The following is a 20967-nucleotide window of genomic DNA, read 5'->3' on the forward strand; positions in this document are numbered from 1 at the left end:
TTTGCCTTCTGTGCGACGGGGAATAAATTTAGTTATTCCGCTACCGGGTTATCAGGGTATTCTAGTTGAAGGAAAAGCGTCTTGTCGAAAACAAAAAGCAGAAAGATCTACCGATTTCAATATTTCAAAGCTTTAACGATCTGAAATTGTGACTTCATTCTGAAGCGAATTGAATTCATTTGATTTTAACTCAGAGAATTCTTTCTCTACGCCTATCTATGCTGCAGGGTATTTTAAATTTGCCTTAGACAATCTTTACATACAACGTCATATTTTGACTTTGTTGTGATTTGCACATATAGATGTTTTCACTTTCGAACTTTTCTGTTGTTAAGCGAAAACGAATGAGTGCGAAAAAAAAAACATCTGCATATTCATACATATATCGGTCCATACGTATATCCGATGCATGCGTATCCATATACAAAAACACAAAACATTAGGAATCATCAGCATAAATTATAGACTCCTCCATATCGTGATTATATTAAAATAAAAAAAAGCATGCATACATATATTGAAAAAGTTTTTTGAAATTTCATAAATCAAGATTATTAGGGTGGGTCGATGTGGACACAAAGAAATTATAGTCCATAGAAATATTCGAGAAATGTTGTTAATAGTGCAGCCAAATCCAACAAAAGTTATTCGTAGAAGAAGCACCTCAAAGCAAATGGTCGCCTGTGTCTTCGGCAAACTGATCATGTGGTGATTGTTCCACTTGAGCAATATAGGAGGTCAATTCTGAGTGGTACATCTCATTTTGATTGCCGAAGCCTTGGAAGAAATTCGGAAAAGCGAACAAGAGAAGACGAATCATTGTTCACCATGACAATGCGAGCTCTTACATATCGATTGAAACCAGCGCAGACCAAAACGTCAAATTGATGGATCATCCGCTGTACAGCCCTGACTTGGCACCCAATTACATATTTTTATCCCTTAAGAGGTCAATCATTTTAGTCATTAGAAAATTCTGTTTAAGCGTTCAATAACCATGTTTTGGAGGTGTCTTCATAGGTGTGGAAAAAGGGCTTCGACTATTGGTTTTAACGCATGCAAAAGTGAATAAATCATACTGGAGGATGCAAAAGCAAATTTGCCCCTGAACATTCCATTAAGGTACAGGGGCAAACTTTTCATATATCAATGATAAGGGACCTCATTGCAACAGTTTGGAGAGAAGTTTTTAAATGGCTGCCATACCATTTTCCCAAATGGCATAGTTCTTCACAAATGTTGGCAGCATTAGTAGGGGATAACCAACGCTGAAAATTTTTCTCGCCACCCAGGCTTTCAGCGTCATAGGCGTATATGCTAACCTCTGCGCTGGAGGATACTTTGAAAAACAATAAAACCGTTTTTGATAATAAAAATTTGCATTTGGATGATTAGGCCAGAAATGTATATAGCAGCCCTCGTATAAAGTCTATCTCTGTGACTTTTTTTAACTCTCTATACTTTTAACTTTGGCCCTTTATTACAATGGTGGGCAAATAAGTCTTGTTTTGGGGAAGTTTTAGAGTAGGCACATTTTGCCTCGAATGTGGATATCCAATTCGTGCCCTACTCCCAAACACCTTTCTTTTAAGTCCTATATTTGCAGGATTGGTAAATATGTTTGGTTTGGGTGGTATTTTGGACGTGGGGTGGTCACTCAGACACTTCATCCTTAAAGACAAAATGCAAATTTTGACCACACACATCGAAATACTGATCTGAGACCGAACAAAGTATACATATTCTTGATTGTCTTGTCATTCTAAGTCGATTAAGCCCTGTCCGTCCATCTGTCGAAAGCACGCTAACATTCAAAGGCGCATGAAATTTGGCATGAATACTTCGCATTAGTGTAGATCGGTTGGGATTGTAAATGGGCTATATTGGTCCATGTTTTGATATAGCTGCCATATAAACCTATCCTGCATCTGGACTTCTTTAGCCTCTAGAGGACGCAATTCTTATCCAATTTGTCTAAAATCTCGCACGAGGTGTTTTGTTTTGTGTTACAACAACTGTGTCAAGTATGGTCTAAATCGGTTCATAACTTGATATTGCTGCCATATAAACCGATCCTGGATCTTGATTTCTTGAGCCTCTAGAGGATGCAATTATTACCCGAAGTGGATGAAATTTAGCATGTGGTGTCTTGTTATATTTTCTAGATTTCTAACATCTGTGCCAACTGTGTATGGTCCAAATCGGTTCATAACCTGATAAAGCTCCCATATAAACCGATCTTCTGATTATACTTTTTGAGCCTCTAGAAGGCGCAATTCATATCTGATTTGGTTGAAATTTTCTACAACGACTTCCTCTATGACCTTAAACATACGTGTTATGTATGGTTTATATGGGCTCCCATGTAAACAGATCTCCCGATTTTACTTTGTCATGATTGGTGTATATATCCATTTAGTGGGTTTTAGAGGTGAAGCGGCACCCGAGGCAAACCACCCAAACAACAGATGCCAAAGTTTATTTTTAAATGCAAAAAAATGTCGTTAGAATCTCACCATCCATCTCCGAGAACTGACGTTTTTGAAATTAAGGTAGTGGGGTGTGCTTTAAAGAGGTGAGATGGCACCTCGGACAACTCGACCCAAATATGAAAATCAAATTCGTGCTCTACTCCCAAATACCTTTCATTTGAGCCCCATATTGCCATGACCGCTAATTATATATGGGTTTGGGGGTATTTTGGGGCTGGGGCGGCCACCCCATAACTTTGCCCTGGCAATAGATATGATATTCGTTTTTTATTACCCAGCACCTTTCGTTTGAGCCCCATACATATTATCATGGTCGTAAAATAAGTTTAGTTTAGGGAGTGCTTTGGTGCTTGACCAAAAAAATTGGATATCGTTTTTTAAACTCATATACTTTTAATTTGAGTCCCTTATTGCCACGATAAGTCAATTAACCTATTTGAGATGTTTTTAGAGGGTAAAGCGCCACCTCGATACTTGAATACAAGTTTTAATGTCAAATTTGTAATCTACTCTCAAATACCTTTCATTTGAGTCCCATAAAGCCATGATCGGTTACTCTGCCCATTTGTTTTTGGGGATGGGCATAATGGGTCAATTAACCCATGTGAGGGTTTTCTAGGAGGAAACGCTCCATCTAGGTACTTGGACACAAATATTAATGTCATATTTGGAATTTACTTCCAAATTCCCTCCATTTATTACGCATATATAAGACAAACTCTACCATCTGTTAAAAATTTCTTGAAAATCGGTTCAGCCCCATACATATTATCATGGTCGTAAAATAAGTTTAGTTTAGGGAGTGCTTTGGTGCTTGACCAAAATAATTGGATATCGTTTTTTAAACTCATATACTTTTAATTTGAGTCCCTTATTGCCACGATAAGTCAATTAACCTATTTGAGGTGTTTTTAGAGGGTAAAGCGCCACCTCGATACTTGAACACAAGTTTTAATGTCAAATTTGTAATCTACTCTCAAATACCTTTCATTTGAGTCCCATAAAGCCATGATCGGTTACTCTGCCCATTTGTTTTTGGAGATGGGCATAATGGGTCAATTAACCCATGTGAGGGTTTTCTAGGAGGAAACGCTCCATCTAGGTACTTGGACACAAATATTAATGTCATATTTGGAATTTACTTCCAAATTCCCTCCATTTATTACGCATATATAAGACAAACTCTACCATCTGTGAAAATTTCTTGAAAATCGGTTCAGCCGTCTTTGAGTCTACTCGAAACAAACAAACAAAGCGCAACACTTTCATTATACCCTCCACCATAGGAAGGGGGTATACTAATTTCGCCATTCCGTTTGTAACACATCAAAAATGACATCGCCATGACATTTTAAGTCGATCTAGTCATGTCCGTCCGTCTGTCCGTGGAAAGCACGGTAACTTTTGAAGGAATAAAGCGAGGCGCTTTAAATTTTGCACATATACTTCCTATTAGTATATGTGTTCTCGCCAGGATTCGAACCAAGGCATTCAGCTTCATAGGCGGACATGCTAACCCTTGCGCTGCGGTGGCCTCTATATATCTATATAAATAAAAAAGTATTTGTGTTTGTTTGTATGTTTGTTTGGGAAGGAACAGTAGACGATATGATTTTTTGATATCGGAAGGGGGCGGACCCTCCCCCTTACGCCAAAAGTACCACCCAAAAATAAAATTGGATCAATTGGGACAATATGTGACTCAAATGAAAGGTATTCGGGTGAAGGGTAGGAATGCGATATTCAAAATTGAGTTCAAGTACCTAGGTGGTCGACCCGAGACCAAAACAGCACAAAAAGTACCGCCCAAAATCAAAAGTAGATCGGTCAGGCCAATATGGGACTAAAATAAAAGGTATTCGAGAGTAGAGTAGGAATTTGATATTAAAAATTAGGTGTAGGTAACCAGGGGGCATCGCCGAGCTCGCTCGCCCTTTTGATATCAAAAAACGGAATCCAGAACTGACATTTCGGTGAAATTTAGTTTTCATCGAAAATCTCGCTGAAGAAAAAAAAATCCTATAATTTTTTCCCCCTAAAAATGTTTCCATAAAATATATATTTTTTCGGTACACCCTATGATGCACATGTGCCCGCCTATATGAATTCATTGATGATTCTAATATTATTTGCGTAATCTTTTACATCTTTTTATTATAGTTGCGGAATGTGTCGTCTTTATGACAAATTTCGAAGACAGGCGTGTCTAAAAAAATAGCAGTGCTTTAATAGTTTTTCTTTCTACGTCTTAATTATTTTCCAATAGTGGCAACAAAAAAATAAGTTCATATTTAAATTCGAGCGGGTGTCATAGTAGGGCACATAAACTAAATTTAGCTTTACGATTTTTTTTTTGAAGATTTGTTTAAATATACTACGAGTATTTGTTCGAATTTTAATCCTTTAAAGCAAATTTTATCAATTTTTTTTATTCTTTTACTAATACTTGAATGTATGATCCTGAAGTGTATCTATCATGTCAATGCCACTTCAAGGCCACACGTGTATATTTTTATCAAACGCAATGAAGATCTTTTGGGCAGATGTCAATGCACTAGAGAATAAATCAGTATTATCTTGTGCCTTGACATCTGCCCATAAGACCTGCATTGTTCGCAAGATTAATTTAAATGCTCCCACAGATTTGCATACAATTTCATTGCTAACATATACAATTTTATTGGATTCTCATACATTGTTGCAGACCATCGCCTAACCTTTGATCAAATGTTATCAAAATGTTTTTGTGCTTTGCTCAAACATTATTTTTGTTTAAATGATTTTCAAATTCTTAGCACAGGTGAATAACTTTTTGATGACATCTTTATGAAAAGCTTGTGCTATGTTTCTTTGTTTATTTGGTAATGGTGTCAGGAACATTTTGAGAATAAATCATATGTTAGACTGACATTAATTAAATGACCATCCGGCTTACATTAAAATGTAGTCAAAAATTTGAATACAAACTTGGGTTCAAATTAGATTAGATTGCCGTATAACACTTCTCTTATATCAAAGAGCTTTATGGTTTTTAAAGATAAGATACCAAGTTCGAACTTTGTACCATAGATGGATATGTAAAAATACGTCTAGAAGGCTCTTAGGTCGAAAATAGTGACCTTGACAAGAAAAGCCAGACCCATGATTTAGAATATGTGGGCAACATCAAATAGGACATTAGAGGTGTGCACGTGAGTAGTCGTGTCACGCGTGAGATCCGAATCTAATCACGTGATCGTGCGTGATCTTTATTGAAATAAAATTCTTCGTGAGTGAGCGTGAGTGAGTGAAATCATGCTCACGACACTAATCACAATTCACGAGAACATCACGAGACACTCACGACTCACGAGATACTCAGGACTAACGAGACACTCACGATTTGGGTCAAGTTGCAGAAAATTTCATAGAGCCTAATACAACTCACTGTCGCAAATTTCGGCGAAATCGGACAATAAATGCGCCTTTTATGGCCTCAAAACCTTAAATCGAGAGATCTGTCTATATGGCAGCTAAATCCAAATCTGGACCGATCTGAGCCAAATTGAAGAAGAATGTCGAAGGGCCTAACACAACTCACTGTCCCGAATTTCGGCGACATCGGACAATAAATGCGCCTTTTATGGGTCCAAAACTTTAAATCGAGGTATCGGTCTATATGGCAGCTATATGGAAATCTTGATCGATCTAGGCCAAATTGCAGAAATATGTCGAGGGTCTTAACTTAACTCACTGCCCCAAATTTCGGCAACATCGGACAATAAATGCGCTTTTTATGGGGCCAAAACCTTAGATCGAGAGATCGGTCTATATGGCAGCTATATTCAAATCAGGACCGATCTGTGCCATATTGCAGAAATATGTCGAGGGTCTTAACTTTACACATTGTCCCAAATTTCGGCGACATCGGACAATATATGTGACTTTTATGGGCCCAGAACCATAAATCGGTCTATATGGCAGCCATATCCAAATGTGATCCGATCTGGGGCAAATTGAAAAAGAATGTCGAAGGGTCTCCCATATTTTGGCAAAATCGGACAATAAATGCGCGTTTTATGGGCCTAAGACCCTAAATCGGCGGATCGGTCTATATGGCAGCTAATATATCCAAATCTGGACCGATTTGAGCCAAATTGAAGAAGGATGTCGAGTGGCTTAACACAACTCACTGTCCCAAATTTCAGCAAAATCGGATAATAAATGTGTCTTTTATGGGCCTAAGACCCTAAATCGGCGAATCGGTTATATCAAGATATAGTCCGATATAGCCCATGTTCGAACTTAACCTACTTATGACTGAAATTTGGCATGAAGTGTTTCGTTATGACTTTTAACAAATGTGCTAAGAATGGTTTATATCGGTCCTTGGGTTTTGACTTCTTAAGCTTCTAGAGGGCGAAATTCTTATCCGATTTAGGCGAAATTTTGCGTGAAGTGTTTTGTTTTGACTTCCAACAACTGTGTCAAGTATGGTCTAAGTCATTCCATATCCTGATATAGCCGCCATATAAACCGATCTCCCGATTAGACTTCTTGGGCTTCTAGAGGGCGCAATTTTTATCCAACATGGTTGAAATTTTGCATATATCGTTTTGGTATGATTTCCAACAACTGTTCCAAGTACGGCCTAAATCGGTATATAACCTGATATAGCTGCCATTTAAACCAATCTCACCGTTTGACTTTTTCAAACATCTGGAGGGCGCTATAATTACTCTATATGCCTGAAATTTTGGAGTTGGTGTTTTTCTATGACTGATGTTTTTCTATTTGAAAATTTCATTCAAAGAACTTGACAAATACGATCCATGGTGGAGGGTATATAAGATTCGGCCCGGCCAAACTTAGCACACTTTTACTTGTTTATGCTATTTATTTGTCTTTCTTCAAATACTACCGCCTAAATGGTGGCTATTCGGTTATTTACCCATTGGTTTAGTTTTGTTTATATTTTGTTGTCGTCGTCTTGTTTCTTTGCTGTTATTACTTTTTGTTTTACTATTTTGATGTTTGTACTTAGACCATTGTGCCACCAAACTCAATCAATGGTGAGAGTGATCAGTTTTTATATTTTTCTATAGCTTTAATACTTTGTTTTTCTTAAGAAGTAGAATTGCTCGTCTATTTTTATTGATTGCAGGTTTTTGGCTTTTTTAAAAGTCATCAAACAAAAATATTTGCTCGCGATAAGAACATAATACCCTGAATTTGTTTGGCTTAATGGAATTCATTTCATTTCAATGATTAGGTGAAACATGATGTGGATTTCTTTGAAATGATCTAATAATATTTGTATAACAGTTATTTAAGGTATTTGGGTGATATTTGATTAGAAAGTATTATGTTATGGTTTAAGGCTACCACCAATGTGGTGCAAAGGTTGACATATCAGCTTATGACAAATTTTTCTGCTATGGTTATCTCCACACAAATGCCGGCAACATTTATGAGATCTGCCGCCATGTAAGACTTTTTAAAGAAGAGCACATTGGTATGGAAAACAAAAAAATCTCGAAAGAGAACAGAACAGAAAGGTTAACATCTGAAATACTCTTACTAATCTAATTTCTAGGATCCTTAGAAGCTTTAATTTTTATCCGATTTGGTTGTAATTGAGTATGAGAAGCATGGTTATGCCCTCCAATACCTTTATTGTGGGTGTTGGAATATTTCATTACAGGGGCAAACTTGCCACATATCAATGAGTGCTGTCCGATTCAAGTTTAAGCTCAATGATAAGGGACCTCCTTCTTATAGCCGAGTCCGAACGGCGTGCCGCACTGCGACACCTCCTTGTGGAGAAGTTTTCACATGGCATAGTACCTCACAAATGTCGCCAGCATTCGGGGGGATATCCACCGCTGAATATTTTTTCTGATGTTCTTGTCAGGATTTGAACCTTAGTTTTTAGCGTCATAGGTGGACATGCCAAACTCTGCGCTATGGTGACTCCCATATAAGCCGATCCCCCGATTTGTGGTCTTGATCATCTAAATGCCCACATTCTGCCAATTGGCCATTTATTCTGAAAAAATGGGGCATCATAAGGAAAAAAGTTAAGGCGTGCTAAGTTCGGCCGGGCCGAATCTTATATACCCTTCACCATGAATCGCATTGGTAAAATTCTGTGGCCGATATCTCTTTATAGACAAACAAAGTATAAGGGATAGGAATTACTATGCTATTTCATCTATACCAAGTTATGAAGCGATTGGAGCCGTACTTGACTGTTGGCGATCAGTGGAATTCATTGTGCAAAATTTCAGCCAAATCGGATGAGAATTGCCCCCTCCAGAGGGTTAAGATGTATAATCGGGAGATCGGTTTATATTGAAGCTATATCAGGTTGTGAACTGATTTGGGCCATACTTGGTACAGTTGTTGATAGTCAAACCAAATCACTTTATGCAAAATTTCAGCCAAATCAGCTAATGATTGCGCCCTCTAGAGGCTTACGTAGTCAAGATCCGAGATGAGTTTATATGGAAGCTATATCAGGTTATGAAACGATTTGAACCATACTTGGCGCAGTTGTTAGAAGTTGGAACAAAACACTTCATTCTAAATTTCAGTCAAAACGGATAATAATTGCGCCATCTAGCAGCCTAAGAAGTCAAGATCCGAAATCGATTTATATGGGGGCTATATGAGGTTAGGAACCGATTTAGACCATACTTGGCACAGTTGTTGATGGTTAAAAATGGCACTTCATGCAAAATTGCAGCTAAATCGGATAATAATTGCGCAATCTAGAGGTTCAAGATGTCGAGATCCGAAATCAGTGGTGGGTATCCAAGATTCGGCCCGGCCAAACATAGCATATTTTTATACCCACCCCCATAGGATGGGGATACACTTATCTAGTCATTCCGTTTTGTAACACCTCGAAATATTCGTCTAAGACCCCATAACGTATATATATATTCTTAATCGTCTCATCGTTCTGAATCGATCTAGCCATGTCCATCTGTTCGTCCGTCGTTTGAAATGACGATAGAGGTCGAACGCGAAGAGCAAGCCGCTTGAAATTTTGCACAGATACTTAATATCGATGTAAGTCGTTGGGGATTGTAAATGGGCCATATCGGTTCAGATTTAGATATAGCTCCCATATAAACCGATCTCCCGATTGGAGTTCTTGAGCCCCTGGAAGCCTCAATTTTCATCCGAGTTGACTGAAATTTTGCATGTATCGTTCTGTTATGACTTCCAACAACTGTGCCAGGTACGGTCCAATTCGGTCTATAACCTGATATAGCTCCCATATAAACTGATCTACCGATTTGACTTCTTGAGACCTTACAAGCCTTAATTTTCGTCCGATTTGGCTGAAACTGAGCATGTAGTGTTTTGTTATATCTTCCAACAACTGTGCCAAGTACGGTTTAAATCTGTGTATAACCTGATGTAGCTCCCATACAAACTGATCTCCCTATTTGACTTCTTGAGTCCTTACAAGCCCTATTTGACTTCTTGAGTCCTTACTACTGTGGAACAGGGTAATAAAACTTATTGAATTAGTTGGTAACTGCCAAAAGGAAGAGAGATAGACCCATTGATAAGTATACCGATCGACTCAGAATCACTTTCTGATTCGATTTAGCTATGTCCGTCTGTCCATGTTAATTTGTGTACAAACTACAGTTCGCAATTTTCATCCGATCCTCTTCAAATTTGGTATGGGCATGTTTTTCGGCCTAGAGACGAAGCCTATTGAAATTGAAAAAAATCGGCTCAGATTTGGACATTGCTCCCATATATATGTTCGACCGATTTGCAGTTATACTGCAATAAAATTGTCATTTATTAACCGATTCTCTCGAAATTTGGCAGGAAGGATTTTCTTGCGAATCTTTATATTGTTGGTGAATTTCGTAGAAATCGGTTAAGATTTAGATATAGCTCTCATATATATATTTCACCCGATTTTGACTCTTGGAGCCACTGCAAGCGCATTTATTGGCGAATCCTCCCAAAAATTTTCACAACCTCGACGACTTCCATAATACCTATAAAGTTTAGTTGAAATCGGTTCAGATTTGGATTTAGCTCCCATACATATGTTCGTCCGATTTGCAGTAATAATGCAAAGAAATGGTCATTTGGTAACCGATTCTCTCGAAATTTGACAGAAAGGATTTTCTTATGACTCTCGACATTACTCGTGAATTTCGTAAAAATCGGTTCAGATTTAGATATAGCTGTCATATATGTATATCGCCCTATTTTCACTTCTAGAGCCACTGCAAGCGCATTTTTTGATCAATTTTGCACAACGCTTTTCTCGACGAGTACCATATTATCTGAGAAGTTTGCTCGAAATCGATTTAGAATTAGATATATCTTCCATATATGTGTTCGTCAAATTTTGGGTAATTTCCAATAATGTTGCCATTTGTGAATCGTAGTTATTACAGTTTAAATATATTTGCCAGAAATTTGATACGGATTGTTTAATAATCCATCTGAAAACATCCGGCGAGGTCTATCAAAACTGTTTCAGAATTAGACATAGCTCCCACTTTGTACCTATAGGGTAGGTGTAGGGTATTATAAAGTCAGTACCGCCCGACTTTTGCCTTTCCTTACTGGTTTTACATTATTACAGGTCATCGGAGCGGGATAAGCTTGTTCCAAAATGCAGAAGACACAGAAATAACATTAAAAGATCTATACTCGGATACATACTGCTCTAAAGATTACTGCAAATCTAAGATTTTTTTCTTCATCGAAGAACTGATTTCGTTCGAAAGAAGCAAGACTTCAAATAAGGATGTTATCTTAAAATTAAAGTCTCCATGTGCGAACGGGAACAACCTTTTACTTCGAAATTCGATCGCTGAATTTCGTTAAATGAGATTTACATTTAACTTCAAAAATGACTGCCGATTTCCTCCACTATTTGTAAGGCTTTTCTTTTTCTCTTTCCTTAACTATATCACAACATTGTTCTTTTCGGCTATGTTTCGATATTCATCGATTTTTTCCTTTAAAAATAAGATGTAAAGTTAAGGATCAATATTATACTATCATTAAAAATAAAATTCATCAATATGAAAGTTAAAAATTTAGTTAGGACAGAACATTTTTCAGTGTAGTATATATATTTATTTCTGATATTAATGAGTAGTGCAATGAGTAAGTAGCACAACATTGTTTTAACTCCCAGAGGCTGAACAAATATAATTCCATTGGTATTTTCACTGGAAAAGTATTTTTTCTTTTAATTTTGTGGTGAATGAGTAATAAGTCTTGAATTTCAAAATTGAATCATATAATAGTCATAGAAAATGAAAGAAGATCAAATGGGATTCGATATTTTCCATTGCGGTCATACCTTAAGTTAGGTCATTTCATTATCATTTGATATCCTTAGGAAATTGTACAAGGTTAATACTGACATTTGTGATGACGGAAGTCGCTGGCTCGTTTCCGTCCACACCCAGTGGCGTCTCCATTCGTGTTTAACCTGTGTTGCCTTTTTATGTTGAATTATTTAAAATGAATTTGGGTTAATGAATTTGAATTAATGAATTAATTTAAATGAATTATTTTTCTCAGTGTACTTTGTAGTAGTAACTAATCGGTAATTTCTCACAGTGTATTCGCTGTGTGTACGCCTTGCCAGTATCGATTGTTTTGCCCATGACCATTTTATCAGTTTGTTCCCAAAAAAAAAAGAAACAGGCAGTGATTTCCCGCCTGAATGAGTGGCCCTCATACTTGTTTACAAGTTAGCTCCAAAAATGATCATAACAAGTTACCGTATGACTACAAACAAAATAGCATAGCCAATGGTAGTGATATTCACGGCAGCCAGACACCACGGCGACACTCAGGATGGGTAGGCAGCCACCAACGACAACGAACAAACGCATGCACATGGCTGTTGGATAGACAAAGGGCTCTGCTGATGCGTCGGTCAGCCAGCCACAACAAGGGACACACACACGCACATGTGGTTGGCATAGGCAAGGGCCCCACATGATTGTTGGTCAGCCAGCAACGACAGCGACCATACGCATGTACATTGGATGGTTGAAGGGAGAATGCCTGGCGTTGGATGATCGCTGCTGTGGTGAATTTGAAAACCAGGTATGAGCGAGAACGAATAAAAGGAGGGGTGCAACAGGCAAAGGAGATCAGAAGTCCACCGTCGGAGGCGAAGCAACGAGTGTGAAGCCAAGGAGATATCGGTGAGTAGAGTGAAAAGTGCTAAGTGACATGGACAAAAGACTAAAGTGACAGTGTTCGAGAGCCGGGTATTATCGTTAATCTTTGCCGTCTGAGCCCCGTAAACAGTGAACTTTCGTGGTCACTGCAACGTAACCGCTTCGTTAGACCTTCCCGCAAACAGTGAACTTTCGTGGTCACTGCAACGTAAATGCTTCGTTAATCTTTGCCGTCTGAGCCCCGCAACCAGTGAACTTTCGTGGTCCCTGCACCGTAGACGCTTCGTTAGACCTTCCCGCAAACAGTGAACTTTCGTGGACACTGCAACGTAAATGCTTCGTTAATCTTTGCTGTCTGAGACCCGTAGACAGTGAACTCTCGTGGTCACTGCAACGTAACCGCTTCGTTAAACTTTCCCGCAAACAGTGAACTTCCGTGGTCACTGCAACGTAAATGCTACGTTAATCTTTGCCGTCTGAGCCCCGCAAACAGTGAACTTTCGTGGTCACTGCACCGTAGACGCTTCGTTAGACCTTCCCGCAAACAGTGAACTTTCGTGGTCACTGCAACGTAAATGCTTCGTTAATCTTTGCCGTCTGAGCCCCGCAACCAGTGAACTTTCGTGGTCCCTGCACCGTAGACGCTTCGTTAGACCTTCCCGCAAACAGTGAACTTTCGTGGACACTGCAACGTAAATGCTTCGTTAATCTTTGCTGTCTGAGACCCGTAGACAGTGAACTCTCGTGGTCACTGCAACGTAACCGCTTCGTTAAACTTTCCCGCAACCAGTGAACTTTCGTGGCCACTGCACCGTTTTAGCCTCGTGTTTCCCGCCGACACCGCGAACGTCCGTGGGCAGTTTGTTTTGCGCCACATTGGGTACGCCGCGTTAGCGATAGACCCCGACCGACACCGCACGGTAGGGACATAACTGACGAAAGACGGACGGTCCCACGATCCCACTTCGCGGACCCCACGCCAAGCCACTCACCAGGGTGCAAGAACCGGTCCAGGTCTTCACCCATCTCGCACTGCGATCGTCCACGCCAGCAGGACCCCTTCCTCAGAGCGGGTTGCCATAGTCCTCTTACGCCCCTGTCCAGGGACATCCGGGCTCACAGCTGAGAACCGTACCAGGTCTCATACAACCGGGAACCATACCAGGATTCGTACAGCTGAGAACCGGGCCAGGTCTCATACAACCGAGAACCGTACCAGGCCTCCCAGACGCGGCCACCATCGAAGTACACCCGGGTTCCCACACCAGAGAACCGTACCAGGTCTCACGAGCGCAGCCACCGTCGAAGTACCCCTAGCTCGGCACAACAGAGAACCATCCCAGGTCTCGGCCTTAGTGTTTAAATCGTTAAGGAACTTTTCCTGAGTTAAATAAACAGATTTGTAAAACCAAAACCTGACTCCGTGTTCTCTACTCTAGTCTCGGCAAATATAAATTTCTGTGACGGACCCTTCCCCGCGAGTTATACCCCAGCACACGAGGGGAAACCTGTCGTTACAGTGGCGCCCGAGCAGGGACCTGAGTAGAGAAACAAACAACCGCACTAGCGAAAGGAGTACCACAATCTGTTTATTCGACCACTACAACGAGTTGAATCCTTAATATGACAACTACACTGCGCACATCGTGGGTCTATAACTTACGGAAGGAGGAATTGGGAAACTACCTCAGCGAATTTGGCCTGGAAATCGGTGGAACCGTCGATGAGTTGCGGCGCCGTTTTAGCCAATTCATAGGTGGGCAGCACGACCAAGACGTCCTCAAACGCCTTCTGGGGCTGCAAGCGACACATGAGACCGTATCTTCCAAACGGGATAACAAGACGGATACGACCCCATCTAAGGATCCCGCAATCGTTATTACCGAGGCGACCGACCCGACGCCGACTGGAGGCCAAGCCACCGACTACACATCGATGCCGAGTGCGGCCCCGGAACATGGTGAATCAAGCGTAGAGACATATTGGCGACTCCAGTCAGCAAACACAGAAACACATCCACGGCCCCAGACACAGACACCCGCCACCGATATTCGTGCTGTAGCGGATCAAGTGCGGAAATGGGGTGTACATTTCGACGGGGAAAAGGAACCCTTAGAATTTGTCGAGCGAATAGAGGAGCTTTCGCAGATGTACGACACCGATATGAATGTCCTCCCGAAGATGATGCCCGAGGTGCTACGAAACCGAGCGTTGGTGTGGTACCGGAATAATAATCGGTCGTGGCGTAATTGGGGAAGCTTTAAAACGGACTTCCTAAGGTTCTTTCTCCCAGTCCGGTTCTTCGAGCAACTGGATGACGACATACGCAAGCGACGACAAAAACAAAGGGAGTCGTTCAAAAACTACTCGCTGAGCATGCAAAACCTGATGAGGCATACTAATTACACGGAGGAACAAAAGGTCGAAAGAATATTCCGTAATGCCCTGCCAGAGTACTTATGGTACATCCGCAGACGTGATTTCCGCACACTACAAGATTTGTTGGAAATGGCTGACGACCTGGAGAGCCTGCCCGCACTGACGCCGCCGGCGCGAGAGCAGCACCGAAGAATAGATCCGGAAGATACTCATGAACCCCAAGCCGCTCGTATCAACCCACGCACCGCGTGCCGCCGTTGTGGTCAAGATGGGCACTTCGCAGTTCAGTGCCGAAACGAGCCCGTTCTCTTCTGTTGGGACTGTGGACGGCGCGGCATCCGCTCTATCCATTGCTGTCGGAAAACATCGGGAAACGAGAGCCGGACCCGCCAAGAACCGGGGGAGACGGGTCCCCATACAACCTCCAGCCCCCGCGATTGAATGCCACTTTGCATGTAGAGCCTACCCGACTGGTGGCCACCATCGGGATAGGGAATAGACGCACAGCGGCCACTATTGACACCGGAGCAACCTGTTGTTTTATCAGCGAATCATTTGCGCAGGCCATAGAGGAATTCCATCCAAAGCTCCCATACACAACGACAGTGCTGCTGGCAGACGGCTCCCAGCGTCAGGTGCAGCATGCAATAGAGGCCAACATCGATCTGGGAAACCAACATGTACCAATCAGGCTCCTAGTCATGCCGGATGCCACAGAGGAAGTAATCATAGGATTGGACTTTCTCGCCAAAGTTGGAGCGCGACTCACCCTGGCCGGCATGTCCTGCATATTCTCTTCCCTGGGATCAGGATTAGATACAGCTCCTACCACCGAACAAAATCGGGTGATCAGCGTAGTTTGCCCATGCGAAATGCCGTATCCACTTTGCCGCCGGACCTCCGAAAGCCCGTCGATCCTAACGCATGGACAGGTGAGTGAGCATAGCGATCACGACCAAGAAAGAATTCAAGCCTTCTTAGATGAAGAATTACAACAGTTCCGCGATATTCAGGGACCCTCGACAGCCGCCACCCATCGCATCGTAATGACGGATGATCGGCCTTTTAAACTAAGATATGCGGCACGAAACCCTGCCATGCAGGCCATAATTGACGCGAAGATTAACGAACTCCTAGCTAGTGGATTTATCGAACCGTCCAGAAGTGCCTACAGTTCGCCCATTACCTTGGCCCAGAAGAGGAATGGTACCTGGCGTCTCTGCATGGACTTCCGCCACCTGAACAGTAGGTCCGATCCGGATGCCTACCCGCTGCCACGTATTACTTCAATCCTGGACCGCTTGCGCGAAGCCAGGTACGTCAGTAGCTTGGACTTGAAGGACGGGTATTGGCAGATACCCCTCGACGAAGACAGCAAGAAATATACGGCCTTTACTGTCGCGGGGCGTGGCTTATTCCAGTGGCGAGTAATGCCATTTGGCCTGCATTCTGCGCCCGCAACGTTTCAACGAGCCCTCGACAGTGTAATCGGGCCTGAACTCGAACCCTTCGCCTTCGCCTATTTAGACGATATTATTGTCATTGGAAGAACACTGGAGGAGCACCTGGCTAATTTGCAGGAAGTTTTCCGCCGACTTCGGGCGGCCAATCTGCGCATTAATCCCGAAAAATGTGAGTTTTTTAAACGAGAAACGAAATACCTTGGACACGTGGTCAGCGGACAGGGCATACATACCGATCCAGACAAAGTAGCTGCAATACAAGAAATGAAAGCGCCCACGACTCCGAAAGAGTTAAGGCGATTCATGGGAGTAGTCTCGTGGTACAGACGATTTGTCCCCGAGTTTGCCACGACCGCACATCCTCTGACGTCACTCCTGAAGAAGGGTAAACACTGGCGGTGGACAGAGGAACAACAAACGGTGTTTGAACTTTTGAAAGCGCAATTAACCCAGGCGCCGGTGCTAGCGTGTCCAGATTTCGGGCGGATGTTCCTCCTGCAAACCGATGCGAGTGACTACGGTCTTGGCGCAGTACTTACCCAGGAGTTCGAGGAAGGTGAGCGGGTTATTGCCTATGCCAGCCGAACTCTGAATGCGGCCGAGAAGAACTACTCGGCAACTGAAAAGGAATGCCTGGCTATCGTGTGGGGAATAAGGAAAATGAGGCCATATCTCGAAGGATACCAGTTCCAAGTGTTAACCGATCATCTGGCGCTAAAGTGGCTCAACTCCATCGACAACCCAACCGGCCGATTAGCTAGATGGGCTTTGGAGCTACAGCAATATACGTATACGATCAAGTACCGTAAAGGAGGACTCAACGTGGTGGCAGATGCCCTGTCCCGTCAACCCATCGAAACTCTGCATAGAGCCGTGGCGGAAACCACTGAAGACTGTTGCTGGATCAAGACACGACTTGCCGAAATGCAAAAGAACCCAGCAAAGTTTCCCGACTATTCCTTGGTTGGTGGCCAACTCTATCGGCATATCACCCGCCATCCCACTGATGTGGATTGCACACCTTGGAAACTCTGCGTCCCGACCCCTCTACGTTCCCGTGTGCTCCACGAGAATCATAGTCAGCCAGCGGCAGGTCATCTGGGTGTACGGAAGACAATCAGCCGGGTATGTAGTCGGTACTACTGGCCGGGAATGCTGCGGGATATATCGAAATTCGTCAAGAGCTGCGAATCCTGTCAACGGTACAAACCAAGTCAGCGGGCACCAGCAGGAGAAATGTTACTGAGTATTCCAGAAGAGCCGTGGGCAACCGTGTGCGCCGATTTTGTGGGCCCGCTCCCAAGAACCAAGCATGGGAACACGACGTTGCTGGTGTTTATCGACCGATTCTCCAAATGGGTTGAGCTGGTGCCACAACGGAAGGCAACTGTCGAGGGAGTGGTCAAGGCATTTCGTGAGCGAATACTTGGTAGGTTTGGTACTCCGAAAGTCTTTATCACCGACAATGGCAGCCAGTTTACCAGTCGAGTACTGGAAAAATACCTGCAAGAGATCGGTGTGCGAAGACAATTTACCGCGCCATACACTCCGCAGGAGAACCCCACGGAACGAGCCAATAGAACCGTGAAGACTATGATAGCTCAGCTCTGTAAAAATCAACACAACAAATGGGATGAGCACATACCGGAGATAAACCTCGCGGTCAATACGAGCACATCCGAATCTACTGGCTACAGCCCCGCATATTTAGTGCAGGGTCGAGAACCTCGTTTGCCTAGCGCTTTGTACGACGAATGTGCCATTGGAACTGGCACAAGGAAGCAGGACCCCAACGACAAAGCCAAGGAACTTCGCGAAGTCTTCAAGATTGTACGCAATCAGCTGGGACGATCGGGGGAAGATCAAAGAAGACACTACAACCTGAGGCGAAGGTCATGGAAACCAGCAGTAGGAGACCTGGTGTTAGTTCGGCAACACCCGCTGTCCAAGGCCATCGATAGCTTTGCAGCGAAGCTCGCCCCAAAATACGATGGCCCGTACGAGGTTCTGAGTTATCCGTCCCCAGTAATAGTCAGTATACGTGGACGTGTCAAAGGAGACGTCCGAACAGCCCATCTCAGCGAGATAAAACCTCTTACTACAGCGGACGAAGTTGACCAACACACTAACGCGAAAAGAACGGTAGAACATTGCTTAAGTATTACCTCTCCAATCTCTTCTCGCCCGTCTCTAGATACTTCACCTACAGCGTTACCGCCGCACCCAATCATGGATCCCGAACAGACCCCGGTGAAAACAAAGGCCTATTTCAAGCAGCAGTGGCAACAGCAAGAGACTGCACAAGGCAGCCGAGGCCCCGGCCGATCAATTCCCCGCAGAAGGCGCCCGCTAGAATCCCGCAGACGGACCTCGAAGTCTCCTCGGCCACAGTAGTTGCAGCTACCCCCGTGCTACGTAAGGCTGGAGAGGATGGTGACCAAGCCCGTCTCGCGCCCGGTAGTGGCGGTGCGACCAATACCCAGGCCAGCCATGGCACCGGGGCAAACTAGCGGTGAGGCGCAACCCAGGCTGAGGCCAGCAACACCCCCGGCACAGAGACCGCTGGTGGAACCCCTAGTGCGTAGGCCGACCGCACCCATCCAGGGCACAATCGTCCTGTCGTCAGACTCCGAGGGGCCGCCGACACCGACGCGGCCATACCGGTTGCTACCTAGACGTCCACCGACGCCCCCGCTGGAGGTAATACAAATTGTGGAATTGTCATCCGACGAGGAGGTACCGCCAAACTCGCTACCGCGCCCCTTCAGGTTCGTACCCTCAAATCCACCGACCCCGCCGCCCGAGGTATCCCCAGCTCAGAGTTCCGATGAGTCATCAGCTGAGGAGCTAGGCGTGATGGGACCTGCACCGGCTGTGTCGACGTCGCCGCGTTACGTTGATTCGACCGCTTCCGAGACGGAGATGCCGACGTCCAGGCGAAACCCACGCTTGACAGCGACCCGGGTCCCGACCCCGCCACCAGCACGATTGTCCAGCGCAATTGTGGTACCGACGCCACCTCTACAGCGGAACTACGCCTACAACTGCCAAGAGCGCTTGCCGGACGAGGTCCAGCCGGCCCTCCAACGCCACATCCGGGTAGCCCTAGCCTTCCATGTGCCGCATCGGCAGTACAAGAAGGTAGTGGAGATCTGCGGCCGCCGCTACCGCATTATGGTTAACCGCCAAGGGAAGGTGTTCGTAATGCCGAGATGAACCAGCTCTTCCCGGAGGAGGGGAGTAGTGTGATGACGGAAGTCGCTGGCTCGTTTCCGTCCACACCCAGTGGCGTCTCCATTCGTGTTTAACCTGTGTTGCCTTTTTATGTTGAATTATTTAAAATGAATTTGGGTTAATGAATTTGAATTAATGAATTAATTTAAATGAATTATTTTTCTCAGTGTACTTTGTAGTAGTAACTAATCGGTAATTTCTCACAGTGTATTCGCTGTGTGTACGCCTTGCCAGTATCGATTGTTTTGCCCATGACCATTTTATCAGTTTGTTCCCAAAAAAAAAAAGAAACAGGCAGTGATTTCCCGCCTGAATGAGTGGCCCTCATACTTGTTTACAAGTTAGCTCCAAAAATGATCATAACAAGTTACCGTATGACTACAAACAAAATAGCATAGCCAATGGTAGTGATATTCACGGCAGCCAGACACCACGGCGACACTCAGGATGGGTAGGCAGCCACCAACGACAACGAACAAACGCATGCACATGGCTGTTGGATAGACAAAGGGCTCTGCTGATGCGTCGGTCAGCCAGCCACAACAAGGGACACACACACGCACATGTGGTTGGCATAGGCAAGGGCCCCACATGATTGTTGGTCAGCCAGCAACGACAGCGACCATACGCATGTACATTGGATGGTTGAAGGGAGAATGCCTGGCGTTGGATGATCGCTGCTGTGGTGAATTTGAAAACCAGGTATGAGCGAGAACGAATAAAAGGAGGGGTGCAACAGGCAAAGGAGATCAGAAGTCCACCGTCGGAGGCGAAGCAACGAGTGTGAAGCCAAGGAGATATCGGTGAGTAGAGTGAAAAGTGCTAAGTGACATGGACAAAAGACTAAAGTGACAGTGTTCGAGAGCCGGGTATTATCGTTAATCTTTGCCGTCTGAGCCCCGTAAACAGTGAACTTTCGTGGTCACTGCAACGTAACCGCTTCGTTAGACCTTCCCGCAAACAGTGAACTTTCGTGGTCACTGCAACGTAAATGCTTCGTTAATCTTTGCCGTCTGAGCCCCGCAACCAGTGAACTTTCGTGGTCCCTGCACCGTAGACGCTTCGTTAGACCTTCCCGCAAACAGTGAACTTTCGTGGACACTGCAACGTAAATGCTTCGTTAATCTTTGCTGTCTGAGACCCGTAGACAGTGAACTCTCGTGGTCACTGCAACGTAACCGCTTCGTTAAACTTTCCCGCAAACAGTGAACTTCCGTGGTCACT

At 43.8% G+C, this 20967-nt stretch overlaps 2 protein-coding genes across 4 annotated transcripts in view; both read left to right on the top strand.

The window, feature by feature from the left end:
• LOC106081747 (nicotinate phosphoribosyltransferase) overlaps window positions 1–20967 on the top strand; it is a 114156-nt gene that overhangs the window by 35829 nt on the left and 57360 nt on the right. The gene's annotated exons all lie outside the window — the stretch shown is intronic.
• On the top strand, window positions 11988–20935 carry LOC131995535 (uncharacterized). The gene is made up of 2 exons (XM_059364250.1): window positions 11988–12691; window positions 18704–20935. The coding sequence occupies exon 2, from the start codon at window positions 18940–18942 to the stop codon at window positions 19723–19725; it is 786 nt and encodes a 261-aa protein (XP_059220233.1). The 5' UTR covers window positions 11988–12691; window positions 18704–18939; the 3' UTR covers window positions 19726–20935.

The sequence above is a fragment of the Stomoxys calcitrans genome, chromosome 3 (genome assembly GCF_963082655.1).
Source record: "Stomoxys calcitrans chromosome 3, idStoCalc2.1, whole genome shotgun sequence".
In the NCBI taxonomy this organism is placed as follows: domain Eukaryota; kingdom Metazoa; phylum Arthropoda; class Insecta; order Diptera; family Muscidae; genus Stomoxys; species Stomoxys calcitrans.

What these genes read in the sequence shown, in the direction of transcription:
- LOC131995535 (XM_059364250.1), top strand. Translation starts at nt 18,940, where the DNA reads ATGGTGACCAAGCCCGTCTCGCGCCCGGTAGTGGCGGTGCGACCAATA.